Source organism: Sphaerodactylus townsendi, linkage group LG07, assembly GCF_021028975.2.
Source record: "Sphaerodactylus townsendi isolate TG3544 linkage group LG07, MPM_Stown_v2.3, whole genome shotgun sequence".
Lineage (NCBI taxonomy): Eukaryota > Metazoa > Chordata > Lepidosauria > Squamata > Sphaerodactylidae > Sphaerodactylus > Sphaerodactylus townsendi.
The window spans coordinates 123,870,915-123,891,583 of record NC_059431.1 but is presented as its reverse complement, the minus strand read 5'-3'; the positions used below and the strand labels follow the sequence as shown (position 1 = coordinate 123,891,583).

At 44.9% G+C, this 20,669-nt stretch overlaps 2 protein-coding genes across 7 annotated transcripts in view; one reads left to right on the top strand and one right to left on the bottom strand.

Annotated features, from left to right (window-relative positions):
* Nucleotides 1–20,669, bottom strand: part of EXOSC8 (exosome component 8) — a 675,700-nt gene that overhangs the window by 290,136 nt on the left and 364,895 nt on the right. The window lies entirely within an intron of this gene.
* POSTN (periostin) overlaps nt 1–20,669 on the top strand; it is a 97,144-nt gene that overhangs the window by 20,187 nt on the left and 56,288 nt on the right. For all 6 annotated transcript variants that reach the window (XM_048502552.1, XM_048502550.1, XM_048502551.1 and 3 more), the window contains exons 6-10: nt 851–997; nt 5,689–5,830; nt 14,348–14,562; nt 15,028–15,163; nt 19,165–19,313. In XM_048502552.1, coding sequence (XP_048358509.1) covers nt 851–997; nt 5,689–5,830; nt 14,348–14,562; nt 15,028–15,163; nt 19,165–19,313 — 789 coding nt within the window. The remainder of the gene's footprint in view (nt 1–850; nt 998–5,688; nt 5,831–14,347; nt 14,563–15,027; nt 15,164–19,164; nt 19,314–20,669) is intronic.

Genomic DNA, 20,669 nt, shown 5'->3' with positions numbered 1-20,669 from the left:
AAAAACATCCGTGAGGACGTTACACAGCTTATGTAGAAATGTACAAATATATCAGAGATATTGTGGCACCTACAGTCATTTTTTAACCTGCAGGAGCAAATGAAGGTTTTCTAGCACTGGTTAACATTTTTTGAAGGAATTTTGTGGCTTGGTTTTACTAAAGGTAAGTTTCAGATCAACTTCAAGGGCATGAAGGCACTACCTTAATTTGTCTCCATGGTACCTTCAAATCTTTGAATAAATCATCATCAGAAGAGGTTCTGTCTTGGAACAGGAAGGTGACTGTGCTCCTGTTACATTTTTGAAAAAACTGTATATTCTACATCAGCTTTTTTCTCCTACATACCTATCTATATAAAAGGCGGTGACTCACATTTTAAAGAGCTGTGCAGGTGCGCTAGCAGAAGGGGATTCATATTTCTTGCCCTGGGAGGATTATCATCTTACAAATCCTTCTAAACATTGAATTTTAATATTTCATGAACAAGGACAGAAATGACCAGTTTTGTAGAGTCCATTGTATTTTTTCACACAATGGGCTTTATTGCTAATTTTAAATAATTCTACTCTCTGTATATGTGTGTGTGTGTGTGTGTGTGTGTGTGAGAGAGAGAGAGAGAGAGAGAGAGAGAGAGAGAGAGAGAGTTGGTATATTGTAGCATTTGTGATTCAGTGAACCAGAGTATCTTATAGCAGACATTTCTTGTCTCATAAATAAACTGTAAGAAGAAGACAAATGAAGAGATGTGTAAAACATTGTGGATAATCCTCTGTTGCCCACAGTAAACAATAGCCAAATTTATAGCAAGTTTTATGCTTAATATTCCCTGGCCCATTTCTTTGAACACAGGTTGTGACTGTGAACTGTGCCAGAATCATCCACGGCAACCAAATTGCCACAAATGGCGTTGTTCACGTTATTGACCGTGTGCTGACCCCTGTTGGAAATACCATTCAAGATGTCATTGAGGCAGAAGACGACCTCTCATCTCTCCGAGTAAGTGCTCCATAGTCTTCATCATCTCCTTCAGTCTGGTAAACACATATAAATTGTGTCTTTAAATGTAAGAAGAGGCAGTTACTGTATGAACGCAACACTGAACGAAGGATAATCCGGCTCGATGATGGGTTGGTCATCCTGGTCTTCTGATGTCATCACATAGCCAAATTTGATTGGTTACTTTGCATGACCTCACTGTGAAACCAAATCGGAGCGAGGGCTATCCTTCCTGCCATGCACGGAGGAAGCAAAATAAATGATGCTGAGCAGGAGATTATTGTTTCCATTAAGACTGAATCAGGCTGCCCTGAGAAATCACTGAAAGAGGATGGCTGTTTTCATAATCTGTGACCAGGATGGTAAAACTGAGAGTTGTAGCTGTCATTCTCAGTTCTAATGACATCATTACACATGCACTTATTTCAGTTTATTTAGAGCATTTTAACCCGCACTTTTTACCAGCAGTAGTGCCCTAGGAAGTTTACAAACTTCTATAAAACTGGGAATGCTGGAGATAGCTGCAGAAATTGCCATATTCTGCTGGCCAAATGGAGTGAACCGGTCAAAAGCACTGCCTGCCCCGCCCCCCCCCCCCATGAATCAGCAGCTGCTGTGCCTCACAGCAGTTGTGGGGGCAGCTGATAAAGCCCCTGATCTGGCCATCAGGTGGTCTTGCTGCATATGATATCAGGATTTCACTAATGAACATAATGGGTGAATCTGAAAATTTCAGTAGGACCGCTATGTTGCCCAGCTGAAATATTGTTGGCAAAATATTTTTAGCAGAACCAAAGGCCCGGTTTTAGATTACCATTCATCTTAGCTAAAACAAAGTTCTCTTGTTTAACTCAGTGGTCATCTTTTGCTTATTAGTATGCCTGTTAAATATTCTGCTAAGCTTGCCAAATTTGGCATTCAAAAAGCAGGGATGGCCCAACAACAATAGTAGAAAGGCAATGTGAGAATGAGGGTGAAACTACAGGTTATATTTTGAGGAGAGTCATGTCCAGGGCCCCGGAGCTGTCTCTGTTTCCCTGCAGCCGCGCAGCCCTGGATTAACCATTAACATATAATAAGCATGTGCTTCAGGTCCCAAGGGGAAATAGGGGCACCACAGAAAATGAAAAAAGGGTTGTGAAAGTGAAAAAAAACAGAAATGTTTACCGTGGCTTAAAAAAAGAGGGTGTGAAAAGGGACTCCACCATCACGAATAAAGTTAGTTCAAGTTTGGGTGAACTAAGGTCACACAATAAAGGCCCTTGCCACATACATGTGAATCTTACAGGCAGCAACACAGCCAATACCCTAACCTAAAATGCATAAAGATTGACATGTCTCTATCCTGTCTTAGTGTCGCCACCTAGAGAATGCGAATTCTGGCAGCTAAAGTTACTGACTATAAGCACAAGTATTGATATGGTAGCAACCACCTGGAGCAGCCAGTTTACTTGTATATACATATTATCGCAGTATCAGTACAGTATGTAGGCAAACATGCACTAAATCTAGATCTATTAGACTACCAGTAGGCTGTAATCCTATATACACAGTCTTGATTCTTGTCTCTGTTTAGGATAGAAACAGATCTGTTACGCCAGGTTAATTTTGAAGACTTGATAAGAGATTTTGCAATTAAAAAAGTAAAAAAAACCCCTTTGAAGTATAAATAAGTAGACAACAATTATCTTTTCATCCAAGAATGTTAAAACGCTATTAGCTATTGTGGGTTTTCTGGGCTGTGTGGCCATGGTCTGGTAGGCCTTGTTCCTATTGTAACATTTTTGCCTGCATCTGTGGCTGGCATCATCAGAGGTGTCTCACAGAAAGAAATCTGTTACATGTGTAATAGAATTCTCTCTGTGAGACACCTCTGAAGATGCCAGCCACAGATGTAGGCAAAACATTACGGTGGGAACAAGACCTACCAGACCATTACCACACAGTCCGAAAAACCCACAACCACCAGTTGAATCCAGTCGTGAAAGCCTTCAACAATACATTAAAATGCTACGTATCTTTAAGGTGTTAGAAGACAATGAAATGAAGCATGATTTGTTTATGTTTGTAATACTCGCCCATATCTGCATATTTGTGTGCCAGCCTATCTGTGCCCGGTCAGCAAATATATATAATTGAACAACTGAATATATATATTTTTATATTTATATTATATAAATATATATATTTATATATATATATAATTGAACAACTGAATTTTTCTACTGCCCTCCGCTAGTTATAAGCAAATATACTTTTGCTGTAAAGTGTTAAATGAGATTAAAAAAACAGGCTATATTGTGAATATAAATTGTGAAATCTGGCCAGACTGGCCTTCAAGTAAATGGAATCTTGCAAATGGAAGGGTCAGGTCTGTGTGTGGGTTGGACTGTGTTTTGTGCATCAGTCGGGCTTAATCCAGCCCTGAAGTCAAGAAACCAGTGGAGGAGGATGTCCCAAAAATTCACTCTCCCCAGGCTCTACCCCTAAATCTTCAGGAATTTACCAATCCAGAACTGGTAGGAAGAGCTTCTGCTTTCCCTCCATGCCATTTTCCCTAGTTGAAATGGCCCCAGCAAGGAGTTATTTGCGCAATTCTGGAGCTGCACAGGTGCAGTATATTCCATATGCAGGTCAAAATTTATGCGAATAACTCCCTGGTGGGATATTTCAGCTAAGGAAAATGGTGTGGAAGAAAGGGCAGGAGCCTCCTCTCCTCCCAAACCATGGTTCCAAGCAGAATCAGCGTCCTGCTGATTTTTAAAAAAAATGTTGTTCAGCAGCTGCGGGAAAAGTGAGTTGGGTTTGGGGAATCCCAACCCAACTTGCCAGAAGTGTAATGTGTAGTTTGGCCCTGAGAGCTGGTAGGTAGGCTTTCCTAGGTGAATGGCTCTGGCACTGAATGATACATTTTCAAAGGAAATACACAATGATCTCAGAAAGGATTTTTATTTATTTATTTATTTATTTAATTGTTTATTTAATTGTTTGATTTGATAAACCGCCCTACCCCCAGAGGGCACAGGGCGGTGTACAACAAATAGGAATACAATAAAACAAATCGAATAGCCCCAATTAAAATATACAAAACCTTAAAACTATAAAACTATAGCAGCAGCCGTAGCCTTCAATAAATAATTAATTAATAATAGTAGAAGACGTCTGGCACTCAGCCCCAGTGATCAAACCCTGGGAGGGGAGGGGGTTGGCAGATGGTCCAATAGATAGCCAGTGCGCAGGACAACACGAGGGGCGGGCTCAGCGGCCGACCCCCCCAAAAGCCCGGTGGAACAGCACCGTTTTGAGGTCCCTGCGGAACTCTCCAAGGTCCCGCAGGGCCCTAACTGCTGGGGGAAGAGCGTTCCACCAGGCAGGGGCCAGGGCAGTAAACGCCCTGGCCCGTGTGGAGGCCAGCCGCATCATGGAGGGGCCGGGGACCACCAGTAGATTCACCTCCGCAGAGCGGAGGACACGACTCGGGACGTAAGGGGTGAGACGGTCCCGTAGGTATGTGACAATCTTCAGTTTGGCCAACTGAACTGGGACTGATGGGATCCCAGTGGGTCACACACTGAAGATGGTCGAGAATCTGAAAGGAATATGTATTTAAGATGTTGTGATCTGAAACCCTGTGAGAAGTTCTAAGGAATCCCAGCAGCGTTGTTTTTCTTTGCTCTATACAGTCTGTTATAACCTGGTCACAACTGTCAATTGAACACTAAATAAACAGGGTTTCAGGCAAGCTGCTGAGAATGTGCCCATTAAATGCAAATCTGCTTGAATCTACTTAAATCATGATAGCAACTGCAAATTGAAATTTATTTTTTAAAGTTTGTGATGTGAGAAGGAAATTGTAAATGTAAATTCAATGAACATGATGATCTGATAGTTATTCATTGATCCAGTCTGACAGGACAGAAAAAAAGCATAGGTAGGAATGGAAGTGGAAATGGTGTGGGAAGGAGCATGTTGGCGGCTGGCGCACGTTCACTGGGTTAGATCCAGATGAAATTTTTCATTGGCAGATGGGAAATTTCTTGCGTTCTCCTTCCCACTGATCTCCACAAAATGCTGCCTCTGAGGAATAGGGGACCTTGAGGAATCACACGGGGGGGTTGGAAGCTGCCCAACCTACTGAAGCACATCTGCCTCCCACTGCACAGCCAAGTATCGGACAATTTTGGGTATGAGGTTCATCTTCATATAGATAGCGAGCCATTGTTGGCACTAGTTAAGAACATGCTGGGTAGATGGAAATTGTAGTTTTCTGAGGGCACCCAGGTCATGTTGGAAAGCTATAAACCATGCCAGATGAGAAATCAGGTATTCCATATCTGGAGTCCCCACTCAAGATATGTGACTGTTTATGCATATAATGTAGCGTAAGCCCAGGCTTTCTGGATCTCATCAGAACTCAGAAGTTGAGCAACATCAGCCCTGGTTAGTACTTGGGTGGCAGACCACCAAGAAAACCCATGGTTGCTAGCCAGAGGCAAGCAATGGCAAACCACCTTCTGTCAGTCTCTTGTCTTGAAAACCCTATGGGGTCACCAGAAGTCGGCACTTATGGTCAAGAGGATGCTACCCCCGTTAGGTGGTTCCAGAGGTGGGGAAAGTGGGCTTCTCGATGCCTGAGAGGTCAGGGTGTTCGTCCAATGCTCTTAGCAGAATTCCTCCATTTTTTCCCTTAGGCTGCAGCCATTGCATCAGGAGTGATGGATACTCTTGGGAAGCCTGGCCACTACACACTCTTTGCTCCCACCAACGAAGCTTTTGCTAAACTTCCCCGTGGCGTGCTGTCAAGGATCATGGGGGACAGTGTGGCTGCTGAAGGTAATTCAGAGACCTTTGTGTCAGAGAGCGGGAAAAGCCAGGATGCTGTGAGATTTCCAAAATGCGTGGCTGAGCTAATGAATTTTCCTTATTTGCAGTGATGCACTCACAAACAGCCAGTGCAGTGTAGTGGTTTGAGTGTCTGGCTAAGATCTGGGAGATGCACGTTCAAATTCTCACTCTGCTATGAAAGCTTTCTGGGTGACCTGGGGCCAGTCAGTCTAACTGACTTCACTAAGTTGTTTGTAAAGACGAAATGGAGAAGAGAAAAATTATGTCAGCTACCTGGGCTCCCCATTGAGATAAATGAAGCAAAATAAACAAACAAATAAATAGCATGGCTGGGTAGTTTCTGCTGACACAGATCTTTAGTTGTAGACCTGTTCCGATTACTGATGCTGGAGATGGTCATCATGTGCAAATTCTACGCCACAGAACATTAGCAATGTCCTCAAATAGAGACACGAGCCACATAGCTTGCTCTCTTTCCTCCCAGCAGGATTTAAGCACTTCTATTTAAAAAAAAAGATCAGTGCTACTTGCAAATTGGAAACAGGGACAGGCGATTGAGCGTCCCTGCGGGAGGGAAAAATCAAATCAGTTTCACAGCTTAGAAGTGTGATCATTCAAAAAGATTGCGCATGTTAGATTAGAGACAGGAGGGAAAGGGTTCTGCAAAACGCCGAGGGTCTGGGCTCCAGCAATAGTGAGGAATGTTTGCTGCTTAACATTTTCAAATTATTTTTCTCTTGGGAAATAAGACAAGTGATTCGCCTCAGTCACATTTCATTCTTCCCCTTTCTTGAGAGGATGAGCAGCAGAGATATAGCTTTCCCCTTGTCCAAAAACTCCATAGATCTGAACTAGAGATCCCTCCTGCCAATCATCTTCCTCTCCCTTTCCTACTCCTGCTATTATTCAGAGGTCATTTCTCTGTATCAGATCTTGCCTCCCCTGTTCCTCCTGGATTATTACACGGACCAGTCCCCCTCATTTCTTGCAAGTATTTTGAGGCTTCATGCAAGAGGCATGGCGGTCTGGATCCATAGCCTGATATTGAGATACTTTTGACTTTTCTGCACCAAATCCCCAAAACAATTTCTGGAACATTTTCAATCCTCCCTTGACCACAATGTTTGTCTGCACTCAGCCCCTTGAAATGGTTCCTGGCCTCAATTTTGTGATTTCCCCATATTTTTTTTGGGGGGGGGGGTATGTTATCCAATCAATGCTTCAGTGCTTAACAGCTTCGTGCTGTGATTCTCTGTGCCCGTGGTGGCGAACGTTTGGCACTCCAGATGTTATGGACTACAATTCCCATCAGCCAATTGGCCAATTGGCCATGCTGGAAGGGGCTGATGGGAATTGTAGTCCATAACATCTGGAGTGCCAAAGGTTCACCACCACTAGGGCTCCTGGGGGAGGTTCACCACCACTAGGGCTCTTGGGGGACCTAGGGTTCTTGGGGGAGGGATTTTTTCTGGACCTGTTTCCATCTGGTTCTGGCCCCGATTTGGCACAGTGACTGCTTTTGGTCATCTTGGATGATGAACTTTACTGAGAACTAGGCAGAGGCGGTGTGATGCTGCTAGGTCTCTTGATGCATTTTGCAGCCTTGAATACTATCAACCATAATATCCTATTGAGCCACTTGGTTGAAGTCTTGTTTGGGGGACTCAGTCTTAAAATATGGTTCTAGGCAGATTCCTGGCCCGCTTGCTGCTGCCAGGGAGCACTGTGAGGGGGGGGGCTATGTATAGATTTTTATGGGGGGTTGGGAGTGGGGGCGTGGCCATGCCTCCCCAAGCCCTGCCTCTGAGCCTCAGTGCTTATAAAAGCAGCTCTCCGAGGCCTGGGGCAGCAGACTCCCCTCCCCTCCCCCACCCCACCCCCACCCACTGGGCTCCCAGCCAGCAGTCCCTTCTTCCCTCCACTCTGGGCAGAGGGGAAGCTAGGGAAAATGGAGCCTGGTGCAAAATCTGAGCCTTGTGCCCCCACCACCCTAACGGGTGGCCGCTGTGATGCTGGAATCTACCCCCAAACAGCATCACTTTCAATAGTGTTTAAACTGGGGTGTCCAGATTCTCCTTTTAAATCCACATTAAAGGGGGAATCTGGGGTTCCCAGTTAAAACAAAATTTAAAGTGGTGCTGCTTTGAAGTGGATTATCTCCCACCCTTAAACAGTATCACTTTCAATGCTTAAACTGGGGACCTCCGATTCTTCCTTTAAATCCATGCCGAAGGGGGTGGATTTAAAAGGGGAATCTGGGGAAATGGCCACTCTGGACAGTTGGACTTTATGACATATACCCAATTGAAGTCTCTCCCCAAATCCATCCCTCCTTAGGCTCCACCCCCAAAATCTTCAGGTATTTTGCAACCCAGAGCTGATCACGTTCCCACTTAGTCCAACCCAGTACAAAGTTCTCTGATAGACAAGGAGAAAGTGAGAGAGTATGGGAAAGAGTCAGGTCTCTTTCTACACACCCATGCTTCAGATTTATAATTCCTATGTACTACAGAGTTGGGAAATAAATTGGATGTGGGAAAGGTTGGGTTCCTCCCCATTCAGGATCACGTGGAAAAAGGACTACATTGTGGTGACAAAGAAAGAAGGAATTGAGTAGGCACATAGGCTGGAAGAGCTGTCGATCTAGGGGTCTAGAAGGCCTCATCTTGATAACCAACTGCATCCGTGGAAATATATAAGAGTACTTAACAAATGGCGTTGTGTGAATGAACACTAAACACAGTCTAAGTACAAGAAGCAAAAGGAAAGGTGAAGTTAAGGGTGGGAAAAAATTGGGGTTGGGTTTATCTGAGCATCAGATTAGACCTCCTTTAGTTTACCTGTAGATTCTGTAACTTACTCTCACAGCATTGTTCAAAGGTGTTAATGGTCTGGTAGTTTTTGATCCAAATGTTTCACCTGCATCTATGGCTGGCATCTACAGAGGCTAGTCATTGTAAGATGTTTTCCTCTCTGTGACACACTGTGAAGCAATTGTGTGGTGGGGTATTTATTTTGTCCACTTCATAGGGGATTTATTTTTATTTTTATTTATTATTTATATTTATATACTGCCCTTCCCAAAGGCTCAGGGCGGTGTCCATCAACACTAAAACAATTTAAAACACCAAATACATAATTTACAATAAAATAATATATAAAATACTAAAACTACAGATGGCTTCAGCCCCTCCTTCCCCCTTTATGTACCCACAGGAGGCCAGATGTTCTTGTGGCGGAGTTGACATCATCCCGGCTAGCCAAACGCCTGGCGGAACAGGTCCGTTTTACAGGCCCTGCAGAAACTTTGTAAGTCCCGCAGGGCCCTGATCTCACCTGGAAGCCTGTTCCACCAGGTAGGGGCCAGAGCCGTAAAAGCCCTGGCCCTTGTAGAGGCCAGCCGGATCACCTTGGGGCCAGGGATCACCAGTAGGTCTGCCTCCGACGAGCGGAGGGGCCTAGAAGGGCGGCATAGGGAGAGACAGTCCCTCAGTTAAGCAGGGCCAAGGCCGCGAATGGCTTTGAAGGTCAATACCAAAACTTTAAACATGACCCGGTACTCGATTGGCAGCCAGTGCAGTTGATATAGGACCGGCGTAATCCAGTCCCTAGCTGTTGCCCCAGAGAGGAGCCTGGCTGCTGCATTTTGTACGAGTTTCAATTTCCGGATCATGGCTAAAGGTAAGCCCGCGTAGAGCGAGTTACAGTAGTCTAATCTATGAGGCACATTTGCATGTATCTGGGTGAAGTTAATTTGCAGTTGCATTTGAATGTCCCTGGTTTTGGGGTTTGGTGCTTTTTTAGTACTGGTTGCCAGGTTTTGTTGATTTTCGGACTTTCCTCCTTTGTTGAAAGCATCCCAGTGTTTCAATGAATTTCCCGTGTGGTCTGACATAATAGCTGTCAGAGTTCTCTGTGGGGTCATGTGCTAGCTAAAGGTTGGCAGGAAACATTTACCCATTCCTCTGTGGAGTAGGCCAGCAGAATGCCCTCTGTTAAGTAGGCCAGCAGAGAGTAGATTTATGGGAAGGTGGCCTGCAGATCCAGTTGCTCCTTATGGCTATGGCTAAAAGTGGGACAGTGGGGTGGGATTCCCCTTTGAAGGGGAAACTGTGAAGTTTGGTTGCCCTTCCATTTTATCCCAATACATTAGCAGCACCAGATTTGGGGTACCGTTGAAATACATTAAATATTTATAATTAAAGAATTCAAACAATGTAATTAAGTAACTATCATTTGTGGCGGGATGTCATTGAGATTTCCTTCCTCGGGCATTGGTATGTCTTAAACCATCTCTTTTCCATCAGCCTAACTGAGGCCTCCCTCAGATCTACCTCTTATATATATTTTCAGTTAATGTGAATGTCATGAGATTAGAAAATAGCTGCTTCTTGCAAGGAAGCTATTGATCAGAACCTATTATGAATCTTCCATTTGGCGATTTGTAAATAGACCAGGGGAGAGGGCTTCTTTTTCCATACAAGGCCTTGGAGGAGCATTGTCTCAGCACAGACTTAGCATTTTCCAATCCTGTTCCTGAGTTCTCTTGCTTAGGTTTTCTATTATAGTTTTTGGCTTGATAATATTTGGTTTAAGGGTCCGTTTAATTGTTTCAAAGTTCAGATATGAACCACAAAGTTCAGATATGAACGGGTGGTTTCCAACTCATTCTCAGGGAGGCAGGATGTAGAATTTCATCACTTCCTGTGAACTGCCTGGTCGCCCATTTAGATCCCAGTAGACGACTGTCAAGGACAGTGAGAGCCATATTGCCCTAACATATATCAGGAAACGACAGAATAACACACACACACACACACACAAAATGTATAACAAGTCAAACATGACAACTTTGAAAAAGACTGCATGGAGAACTTGTATAAGACAACAGGTATATTCCGGAATCCATTATCGGGGACCAATGCTGATCCAGGGAGGGCCAAGATATCCTTCCGATGTCCAGTAGAAGGCCCCTTCATGGTAAGTAACCAATGGACCGTTCTACTGGAGGCGGAAGGACATCTTGATGGGAACTCCCAGAGCAGTCCCAAAAACGGGTGGGTCAGATCATTCCCCAATAATGTGTTCCAGCACTTGTCTGCCAAAAGTGGCTTCAGAGGCTGCTAAGAAATGAGGCTTGTAGTGTCTGACAAAGGTGGAAACTGAAGACCAAACGGCAGCCCTACACATGTCTATCAAGGGTACTTGTTTCCTGAAGGTTGCATTGGCTGCTGCACCACGCGTAGAATGAGCTGTGATCCCCTGAGGCAGGGGGTGGTTGTAGGCTTTATAGACTTCGATGATGCAGGTCTTGATGGTTCTGCTGATGGCTGCTTTGGTCATGCGGCCCCCCCAGGTTGGGGGAAGACACATTGATAAAGAGGCTCTGTGATGTGCGATTAGATTTGGTTCTGATAATGAATGCTTTTAGTGCTCTTCAGATATCCAAGTTATGCCATAGCCTCTCTGTAGGATGCGAAGGCGTCGCACAGAAAGACGGTATTACAATCTGTTGAGACAGTTGAAATTTTGAGTTGACTTTAGGCACGAAGGTAGGGTCGGGCCTGAGGACCACACGATCTTAATGGAAAATGCAAAACCCGGATTCTACTGACAGAGCATGAATTTCGGCAACTCTCCTAACTGATGTAATAGCTAATAGAAACAATGCCTTCATGTGTAGTCACTTTAGGTGAATCGTCTGGGCAGGCTCAAATGGTGACTTATTGAGAGCCGACAGTACTAAGTGCAGGCGCCATGTGGGAAATCGGTGAATCACCGGTGGTTGGGTCTGCTTAACCCCTGTAGGGAATCTAACAACATCAGGATGCCTGGAGATAGGGAAGTCTTGAATAGTCGGCAGACCGTGTTGAGGGTTGCAATCCGACATTTTAGGGTAGAACTATGTAGACCCTGATTGAAGCCTTCTTGGAGAAAAAGCAGTATCTGCGGTAGGGTGTAACCGACTTCCTTCTGCACCATCTCACAAAGGTTTTCCACAATGAGTTGTAGATGTTATTGGTGGAGGGATGTTGTGAACCTAGTAGTATGTTGGTGACTTGCTCAGAATAGCCTTAACGTATCAGGAATTTTCTTTCAAGCGCCACGTGGTCAATTTGAACCACTGAAGGTTCGGATGGACGACTGGACCTTGTGTCAATATGTCCGGTGGCATTAGAAGTGGAAGTCCTGGAGAGACCGCCATCTCCAGAATTGATGACAGCCAAGGTCGATGAGGTCAATAAAGAGCTACGAGTATCACCTTAGTTTGTTCTGCTGCTATCTTTCTCAACACCTTGTGAATTATAGGAAGAGGAGGAAAGGCGTATAACAGAGTTTTTTGGCCATGGTGTTATTAAGGCGTCCACTTCTGCTGCCTTCGGGTGATAAAGACAAGACATGAAATTGGAAGTTGATGATTTTTGCTGATGTGAGCAGATCCATCTTGTGGCAATCCAAACTTCCTCACAATCGTCTGGAAAATGGATGGCTTCAGCATCCATTCTGCTTCCGCGATGAACTGTCTGCTGAGTCTGGGGACCCTTTAGGGTTGAAAGTATATGCAGATAAACAGATAAACAAAGTCCTGGGATCCAAAGACATCTCCTCTTTGCGAGGCTCAAGTATATAGGCATCCTAGTTGAATGGGCACAGCAAGACAGAAGGGCAACCATGAATATCATCAATGTTTAGTTTTCTTTTTGAAAAAATATATGTTTTACATGGTGTAGTGATTAAGAGCAGAAGGACTCTAATCTGGAGTACTGGATTTATTTCCCCACTCCTCCACATGAAGCCTGCTGGGTGACCTTGAGCTAGCCACAGTTCTCTCAGAACTCTCTCAGGCTCATATACCTCACAAGATGTCCGTTGTGGGGAGAGGAAGGGAAGGCATTTATAAGCTTTTGAGACTCCTTCTGGTTGAGAAAAGCTGCATATAAATCCAAATTCTTCTTATCTTAAACTCCCGCACAGAGTATACCCTATGCTTAGAGCCTCAGTATAATTATTATGCAGTTTACACAGACTGGCTTATTATTATTATTATTATTATTATTATTATTATTATTATTATTATTATTATTATTATTATTATTATTATTATTATTATTACTTAATTAGTTAATTAGTTAGTTAATTAATTAATTAATTTAGTTATTATTAGTTAGTTAGTTAGTTAGTTAGTTAGTTAGTTAGTTAGTTAGTTAGTTAGTTAGTTAGTTAGTTAGTTAGTTAGTTAGTTAAATTTAGTATACCACCCTATCCCCGAAGGGCTCAGGGTGGTGTACAGATAAAACATCAGCGAAAAACATACATATAATGAAAACAACAGTAATATCTTAAAACATCGGCTCAGCCTCTAATGTAAACCCCTCCTATCGCGAAAATAATGGGTCCTGATGGTACTAGGGCCCATGGGGGTAAAGAGGAGGGAGCAGGGGCATCCTCAGCGGCCGGTCTCGCCAAAGGCCCGGTGGAACAACTCAGTCTTACAGGCCCTGCGGAAATCCCCAGGTCCCGCAGGGCCCGGACAGCTGGAGGGAGAGTGTTCCACCAGGCCCTGGCTTCATTGAGGGGCTGGGGACCTCCAGTAAATTGGCCTCTGCTGAGCGCAGAGGTCGAGTTGGGACATATGGGGAAAATAGGGAAAAGAATTATGAGTTGCATTGAACGGAATCACATTTTCTAAATAGACATTGTCAGACATAGGGTTACCTACGGACCTGCCAGAAGGACAGTTGATCTCCAGTCTATCAGTTTCAGGTCCCCTGGAGAAAATGGTTGCTTTGGAGTGTGGGGTCTATAGCATTGTATGTGGTCCCTCCCCTACCCAAAGTTCTATCCCCAAAACCTTCCCCAAGTTCTATCCCCAAAATCTCCAGGTATTTCTCAACCCTGAGCTGGCATCCCTAGTCAGCTATGTTACTAGTCATAGTTTTCTCAGAACTCTCTCAGCCCCACCTACTTCCCAAGGTGCCTGTAGTGAGGAGAGGAAGAGAAGGAGCTTGAGACTCCTTACGGGAGACAAAGGCAAGGTATAAATCCAAACTCTTTGGTGAGTTCCTTGGTGAGTTCCGCAGGGCCTGTAAGACGGAGCTGTTCCGCCGGGCCTTTGGAGGAACCGGCCGCTGATGGTGCCCCCCCCTTCCTTCCTTCGGCCCCCGACACCTGGGCCATTTGCCATCCAATGAGACTCGCCATCCCTTCTTTTGGGGAGAGGATTTTGAAAACAGAATGCTGGACGCCATTTATATTTTTATTAGTATTTATTGCATATTTATTAGAGTTAATTTTCATTGTTTTTATCGCTGCTTTTAAATGTTTTAACGATCCTATACTGTATTCTGTATTACTTTCATATGCTGTACACCGCCCAGAGCCCCTCGGGGATAGGGCGGTATAAAAGCTTAAGTAAGTAAGTAAGTAAGTAAGTAAGTAAGTAAATAAGTCTCAGTTAGACTTCGGTGTCTTCACATAGATCTTTTGATTCTCATTCTTCTTTAGCCCTTATGAAGTTCCATGTTTTGAACACTCTTCAGTGTTCTGAAGCGATCATGGGTGGGGCTGTCTTTGAGACTCTGGAAGGGAACACCATTGAAATTGGCTGCGATGGAGAAAGCCTAACCATAAACGGAGTGAAAATGGTCATCCGAAAAGACATCGTAACAACCAATGGTGTCATTCACCCCTACAGACGAGACGCATGGACCCTTGACTCTGTGCATTTTCTCAATTCCTGTGAGGGCTCCCAGTAAATTTGTAGGCCAGCAGTAGCTGACCAGTTTCACAACTTTTGATTCATATTCTGTCTTACAATGTTGACCTTTTTTCTCCATTATATATAATTTTTGAGTATTCCCAAATGTTTTTGAGTGTACTCCTGGCGGTACCCCAGATTGGGAGCCACTGGCCTAGCCCAGGGGTAGGGAACCTGCGGCTCTCCAGATGTTCAGGAACTACAATTCCCATCAGCCTCTGTCAGCATGGCCAATTGGCCATGCTGGTAGGGGCTGATGGGAATTGTAGTTCCTGAACATCTGGAGAGCCGCAGGTTCCCTACCCCTGGCCTAGCCCCATTCCTCTGTCAAATAATGCATCTTTGGTGAAATTTTTTTTGTTTAGTTTTGCTTCAAACGATCACCTCAGAAACTAACTTGTTTCCCGTTGCTCCCTTTGCAATTGTAGCAAAGCAGGTGATAGAGCTGGCAGGTCCACAGCAGGCCACTTTCAAAGACTTGGTTGCTCAGCTGGGCTTGGCTTCATCTCTCAAGGCAGACGCACAATATACTCTGCTCGCTCCAGTGAATGGGGCCTTTTCTGGTAGGTACCCTGCACAGAATTTGTGGCACTATAGTAAAGCCATATGAAGTCCTACATGAGGTATTGTCAAAGGCTTCCATGACCAGAATCATGTTCTGGGGTTTCTGGGCTGTGTGGCCGTAGTCTGGTTGTTTTTGCTCATAATGTTTGGCCCGCATCTAAGGCTGGCATCTTCAGAAGAATGTCACCGTCAACTACCAGACCACAGCCACACGGCTCGGATAATCTGCAACACTGAGTCCTACACGAGGGCTTAACAGCATCTATCAAGAGACTGAAATTCTTTTGGTAGAGAGGCTCAAAATCCATGTCTCCTACAGTTATCAGACAGCCATTTGCTGGCAATCCCTTAACTTAGGAAGGCCCGTCTGGCATCAACTGGAGCCTGAGCATTTGCCATTGTAGTTTTGGCACTCAGGAGGTGCGAAGGGCTCTTGCTGGAGATCTTCAGGGGGCACTGCAAGGCCTGCCTGTTTGCCAGGCTTTTCAGGGGGTTGGAATGGAAGGAATCTTTTTTTTGGGGGGGGGAAGGGAAGAGATTTGGGGTCTGCTATTTTTAGTTTTCACTGGAAGCATTTTCAATGGTTACTGTAAGCTGCCTTGAACCATGAATGAATGAATGAATGAATGAATGAATGAATGAATGAATGAATGAATGAATGAATGAATGAATGAATGAATGAATGAATGAATGAATGAATGAATGAATGAATGAATGAATTGGAACCCAAAAGATGGCTTGTCTAGAAAAAGGACTTCACCCAAAGGGAATGTAGGCTCTCTGTGGTACAGACTGGAAATGCATAAACGGCCTCTCCCTCTCTCTGTGTCACTCGTTGCCTCACAAAGGTGGATTCTGCAGATCACATAATGTCTTTAGGACGTTACAAGAAGTATTTGGGCAAAGAACTTTGCACAGCTCTCTTCCCTAAAATGAGTTTAGCCCATTACATTCCTCTCAACCCAGGTTTTTCTAAAAATCACTAAACTAGCAATCTTTTTGCTCCAACCCAGGCTGAGGATGATTCCTGCAGGATGAGCTAATGCCATCAGGCAGGAAATGCTTTATTTCTCCCACCCAAACCTCTCACTTTTGTTTGTGTTGTTCACACCAACCTTTTTGGGTGTTGCAGCAGGTTCTCCATGAGGATTCTCTATGGAGATTTCCTCTACTTGCAGCTCATCTCCACACGATTGCACAGTAAAAAGTAGATGAATAAAGTTTGCTTTGCCTAGCCATCCTGCAAATGTGTTACGTTTCCTTTTTTTTTTGTTTTGAGGGGGATTTCTGTGAAGCTACAGTGACACAATTAGAGAAGCTGCAACATGTGCATATTTATGTCACTGTAGTTTCATAGACATCCCCCTCAAAACAAAACAAAGGAAAAACAGCAAGTGCATGGGATCACTAGGCAAGACAAACTTTATTAATCTACTTTTTACACTGAAATAGCAAACAGATAAGCTGCAAGCAGAGGAAACCTTCTTGGTGAATCTTCATGGTGAATCTGCTACAGTGCACAAAATGGTGGGTGCGCCTGTGAAACTGACAACAGCTCCGTGCAACAGGCTAGAGAAAATATCCGTTTTGATTGGCAATGCTTGTGTTTTCCTGTGCTGTGGGAATGCAAAATTCCAAAGCAGACCTTTTTATAACATCCTAAAGACATCATGTGTATGCTGTGCTGATCCTACCATACAGTTCACCCTAATGAAAATGCCATCGTTCCAGACAACAAGGATTTGCTGCCACAAAGGCAACACACTTTACCAAAACCCCAGGAAGGTCACTAGGACCAGGAAGGGTCTGGTCAGTCTGGGACATAATGTTGGAGATCAGCCTGTGGATCTGCTACTTTTTAAAAACTTCCCAGTATCCAGTGTTCATGGGATTGAGGGAACAGTTCTGGGGAAGATGGGGTTTCCCTTGCCATTTTCCCAAACCCAAATACCTCCACTGCCACTATTGAGGGAGCAGGGCAAACAGGTACAGGCAATGGTGCGGGGGTGCATCGGCATAAGCAATGCCAATGCACCCCCGGGACCATTTGCACGGACGGTCCCGAGAGGGCGGCAGGTGGCGGCGCAGCCTTCTCACAAGCTGCACTGTTGCTGAACGCCTACCTCGTCTCCTGGCTTCCGGCACGTCACAGAGGCCAGGGGACCCCCCACCCACCCACCCACGGCAGGCTGGAGCGACGGCTCTGGAGTCGCAGGCCGGGGGGGGCGTGTCCCCTGGCCTCTGCGACGAGCCAGAAGCCAGGAGACGAGGTAGGCATTCAGGTACGGTGCGGGGGAAATTGTACCTTCCAGCCGCTGTGAGGTTCGGAAGCAGCGTCTTCGTGCTGTTCAGGGGGTTGCGAGGCCGGCGCTGCGCTGGCCATGCAAACTCCTCTCCAGGGACACTGTTTTTAGCATCCCTGGGGCGCTATTTTCCACCCATGTGGAAAGGGCCTAAAACAGGGGGTGATTTATATCAGGGAAACTAAATAGGAGGGGAACGTTTACCGGTTGAATTAGCAGCTTCATTATACACCCTTGAAAATTTGAGATACCCCACTTCCCAGAGACTTCCTGTGTCACATTAAATTTGTTTCTTTTTCTTGATCTGAGAGAGAGGAGCGGGGAAGAAAGAGTGGGACTCCCCCTTTCCAACCTAGGCAAACCAATGTTTGTTCTGGCTCCATTTCCCCTAATAGAAACACCTCAGTTACCTCATGGAGACCATGGCCATTTCCCCACTTACAAAATGGTGACAATACGCTGTGGTTTCCTTTGCTGCAGGACCTTTTGAGCGCAGGCTCATGGTCCCCACCACAGTGTTCACCCCCTTGTTCAAATGAATGCTGCAGCCGCACAGCCGCTATGCAGGACTCCCCACGATCCACTCTGGAGTTGTCCTGATTGGCTGCTGCGCTTCTCTGGGGCGGGATTTTTTCTTCCCTCCCTGGGCAGCGGTGTTCGACCTACCGCCTTCCCCTGCCAGCTGTCAGGGTAATGGTCTGGTGCGGCTGCTCAGCTTCTCGCTCGGGGCCACAAAGAGGAGGCTGGGTTTTTTTCAACCAGTCCCCAGCAGTGGCGAGCGCCGTGGAACTGAGCCCTTCCCAAAGCTGCAGGCGGCTACTTTCCAAGCACATGGTGGCTCTCCCGGCTCCCCAGAGGGTTGGGTGGGGAATGAGCATCCGCAAGGCTAAAAATAAAGAAGTTCGATTACAGTTCCTGGGTAGCCTCCAGAGCGGGAGGAAACCGGCTGCCAGAGCCAGGGATGGAACCCGCGCAGCGGCACAGATGGGGAAATGATTTTTTAAAATGTTCAAAACGACGAAGCCATGTCTCCACGCTTTGCAAAGGAATCCACCGTTTTGAGCACTCAAATCCATTACTTGAGCACTCAAAACGACGTGGAGACATGCATTTCCAGCATTAAAAAGAAAAAAAGAAAACCCAGGCTGCGCACCCACCCTGCCATTGCCTAATTGGACGGATGGCTCTACGTCATCAGCAACGATGGGAAACTTGAACCCGGAGTCTCCCCCGGGCTTCCCCACTCCCCCGCGCGCCCCTGCGCTCGGTGCGGGGTTTTTCAAAAGGTTCTTGGCCATCCAGCAACAAAATTGACGCATGCAAAGGAGGAAGGAGAGCGGCAGAATTGAGGTTGCTGCGTTGTCGCCACTGGAGTAGTGGAGAATGCAGCAGGACCCCAGATTATTTGCCGCAAGTACCGCGCAACAAAAGATGAGTGGGGAAACGGCCCACGTCTTGATTGAATAGCTGTGGAGCATGGAAGAGGGTAAGCTGTTCCTTTCTCATAGCTGCACAGTTATCCATCATGTGATTCAAATAATGGCACTATAATGGGAAGACTCAGTGTGGAGAAAACGATTAATTCTGGCAGGTGACGGATTTGAGTCACTGAAACCAAGAACGTGAAGAGGTGGAAATTTGAGGCACATCATGAAAAGGAACCCAATTGAGACCTTCTGTTGTGTATCAATTCTTAGAGGACACTTTAACCATGGACCAGCGAATCCTCAAATTGATCCTGCAGAACCACATTTTGAAAGTGAAAGTTGGACTGAATGAACTCTACAATGGACAGTTCTTGGAGACACTGGGAGGAAAGAAGCTGAGAGTGTTTGTGTATCGCACCGTAAGTGAAGTTAATTAAAACCATTTTTTCCCTCCAGGCTTTCTGAACATGTAAAAAATCCCCATAATTACTTCATTAATTAAAAATGACATGTGCAATAACCATACAATATTAAACTAAACCAGGAAAGAAGGGCACCAGATCTACCCTAGCCCCTCCACCCCAAAGCAAGTTAGGAACCAAAAAGAAGAAGAGGAGGAGTTTGGATTTATATCCCGCCTTTCTCTCCTGCAGGAGACTCAAAGGGGCTTACAGTCTCCTTGCCCTTCCCTCCTCACAACAAACACCCTGTGAGGTAGGTGGGGCTGAGAGAGCTCCCAGAAGCTGTGACTAGCCCAAGGTCACCCAGCTGGCGTGTGTGGGAGTGCACAGGCTAATCTGAATTCCCCAGATAAGCCTCCACAGCTCAGGCGGCAGAGCTGGGAATCAAACCTGGTTCCTCCAAATTAGATACATGAGCTCTTAACCTCCTACGCCACTGCTGCTCCTTGATTGAGCTAGCATAAGAACAAGTGACTTTATTGTATGCACACATTCATAAAGTGGTTTCTTTACTGAATGTGAGAATTCATAAAGTAGTTTCTTTATGGTAGGCACAAATTCATAAAACGATTACAGAGCTATTAAAAACATATATAAAATACAGTTGGGTAGCATGTATCTAGAGTTGGGTAAACTGTATCTATAAACTAGATTGGTAAACTAGATACAGTTGGGTAAACTGTATCTAGAGGCATTTCTGCTTAAAATCCTTCCTCAGTGAACTCAAAAATATATACACAGGTACGAAGGTAAATATACTGTTATTTTTCAAGCCTGAGCACGTTAAACCTGGGGGTATAAAAACAAATAAGATGATGTCGTAAATTAACTGGGTAGAGTAGCCAAACACTTAAATAGACACTGTGTATGTGTACTTACACAAATATGAGGCTTTGGTTTGTAATCTTTTTATGAATTTGTGCATACAATAAACTACATTTTTGGTATTTATGCTAGCTCAGCCTTTTTTGTCCATGATTATATAGTACAACATAAGGACACTTATAATCAGTACAATAATTCCAGTAATACAATAATTCAGAATATGTCTGACCTTTTCCTTATAATGTTTGTTTAATAACTGAATGTTATTTCAAACATCTGACTTTCCTATACCAGTTGTACTTCTTGGGGGCTGTACAACTTTGCCCTCTTATGACATTATCACCTGAACAATAGGGGAAAATGTCTCCAAAGTACATCTAATTGCCACCTGCAATTTTCTTAAGGATAAAACAAAAAGGCAAATGGGATACAAAACCCCACAAAGTCTACTGATTTTGACCTTCAAAATACTTGTTTATCTGTCCATAT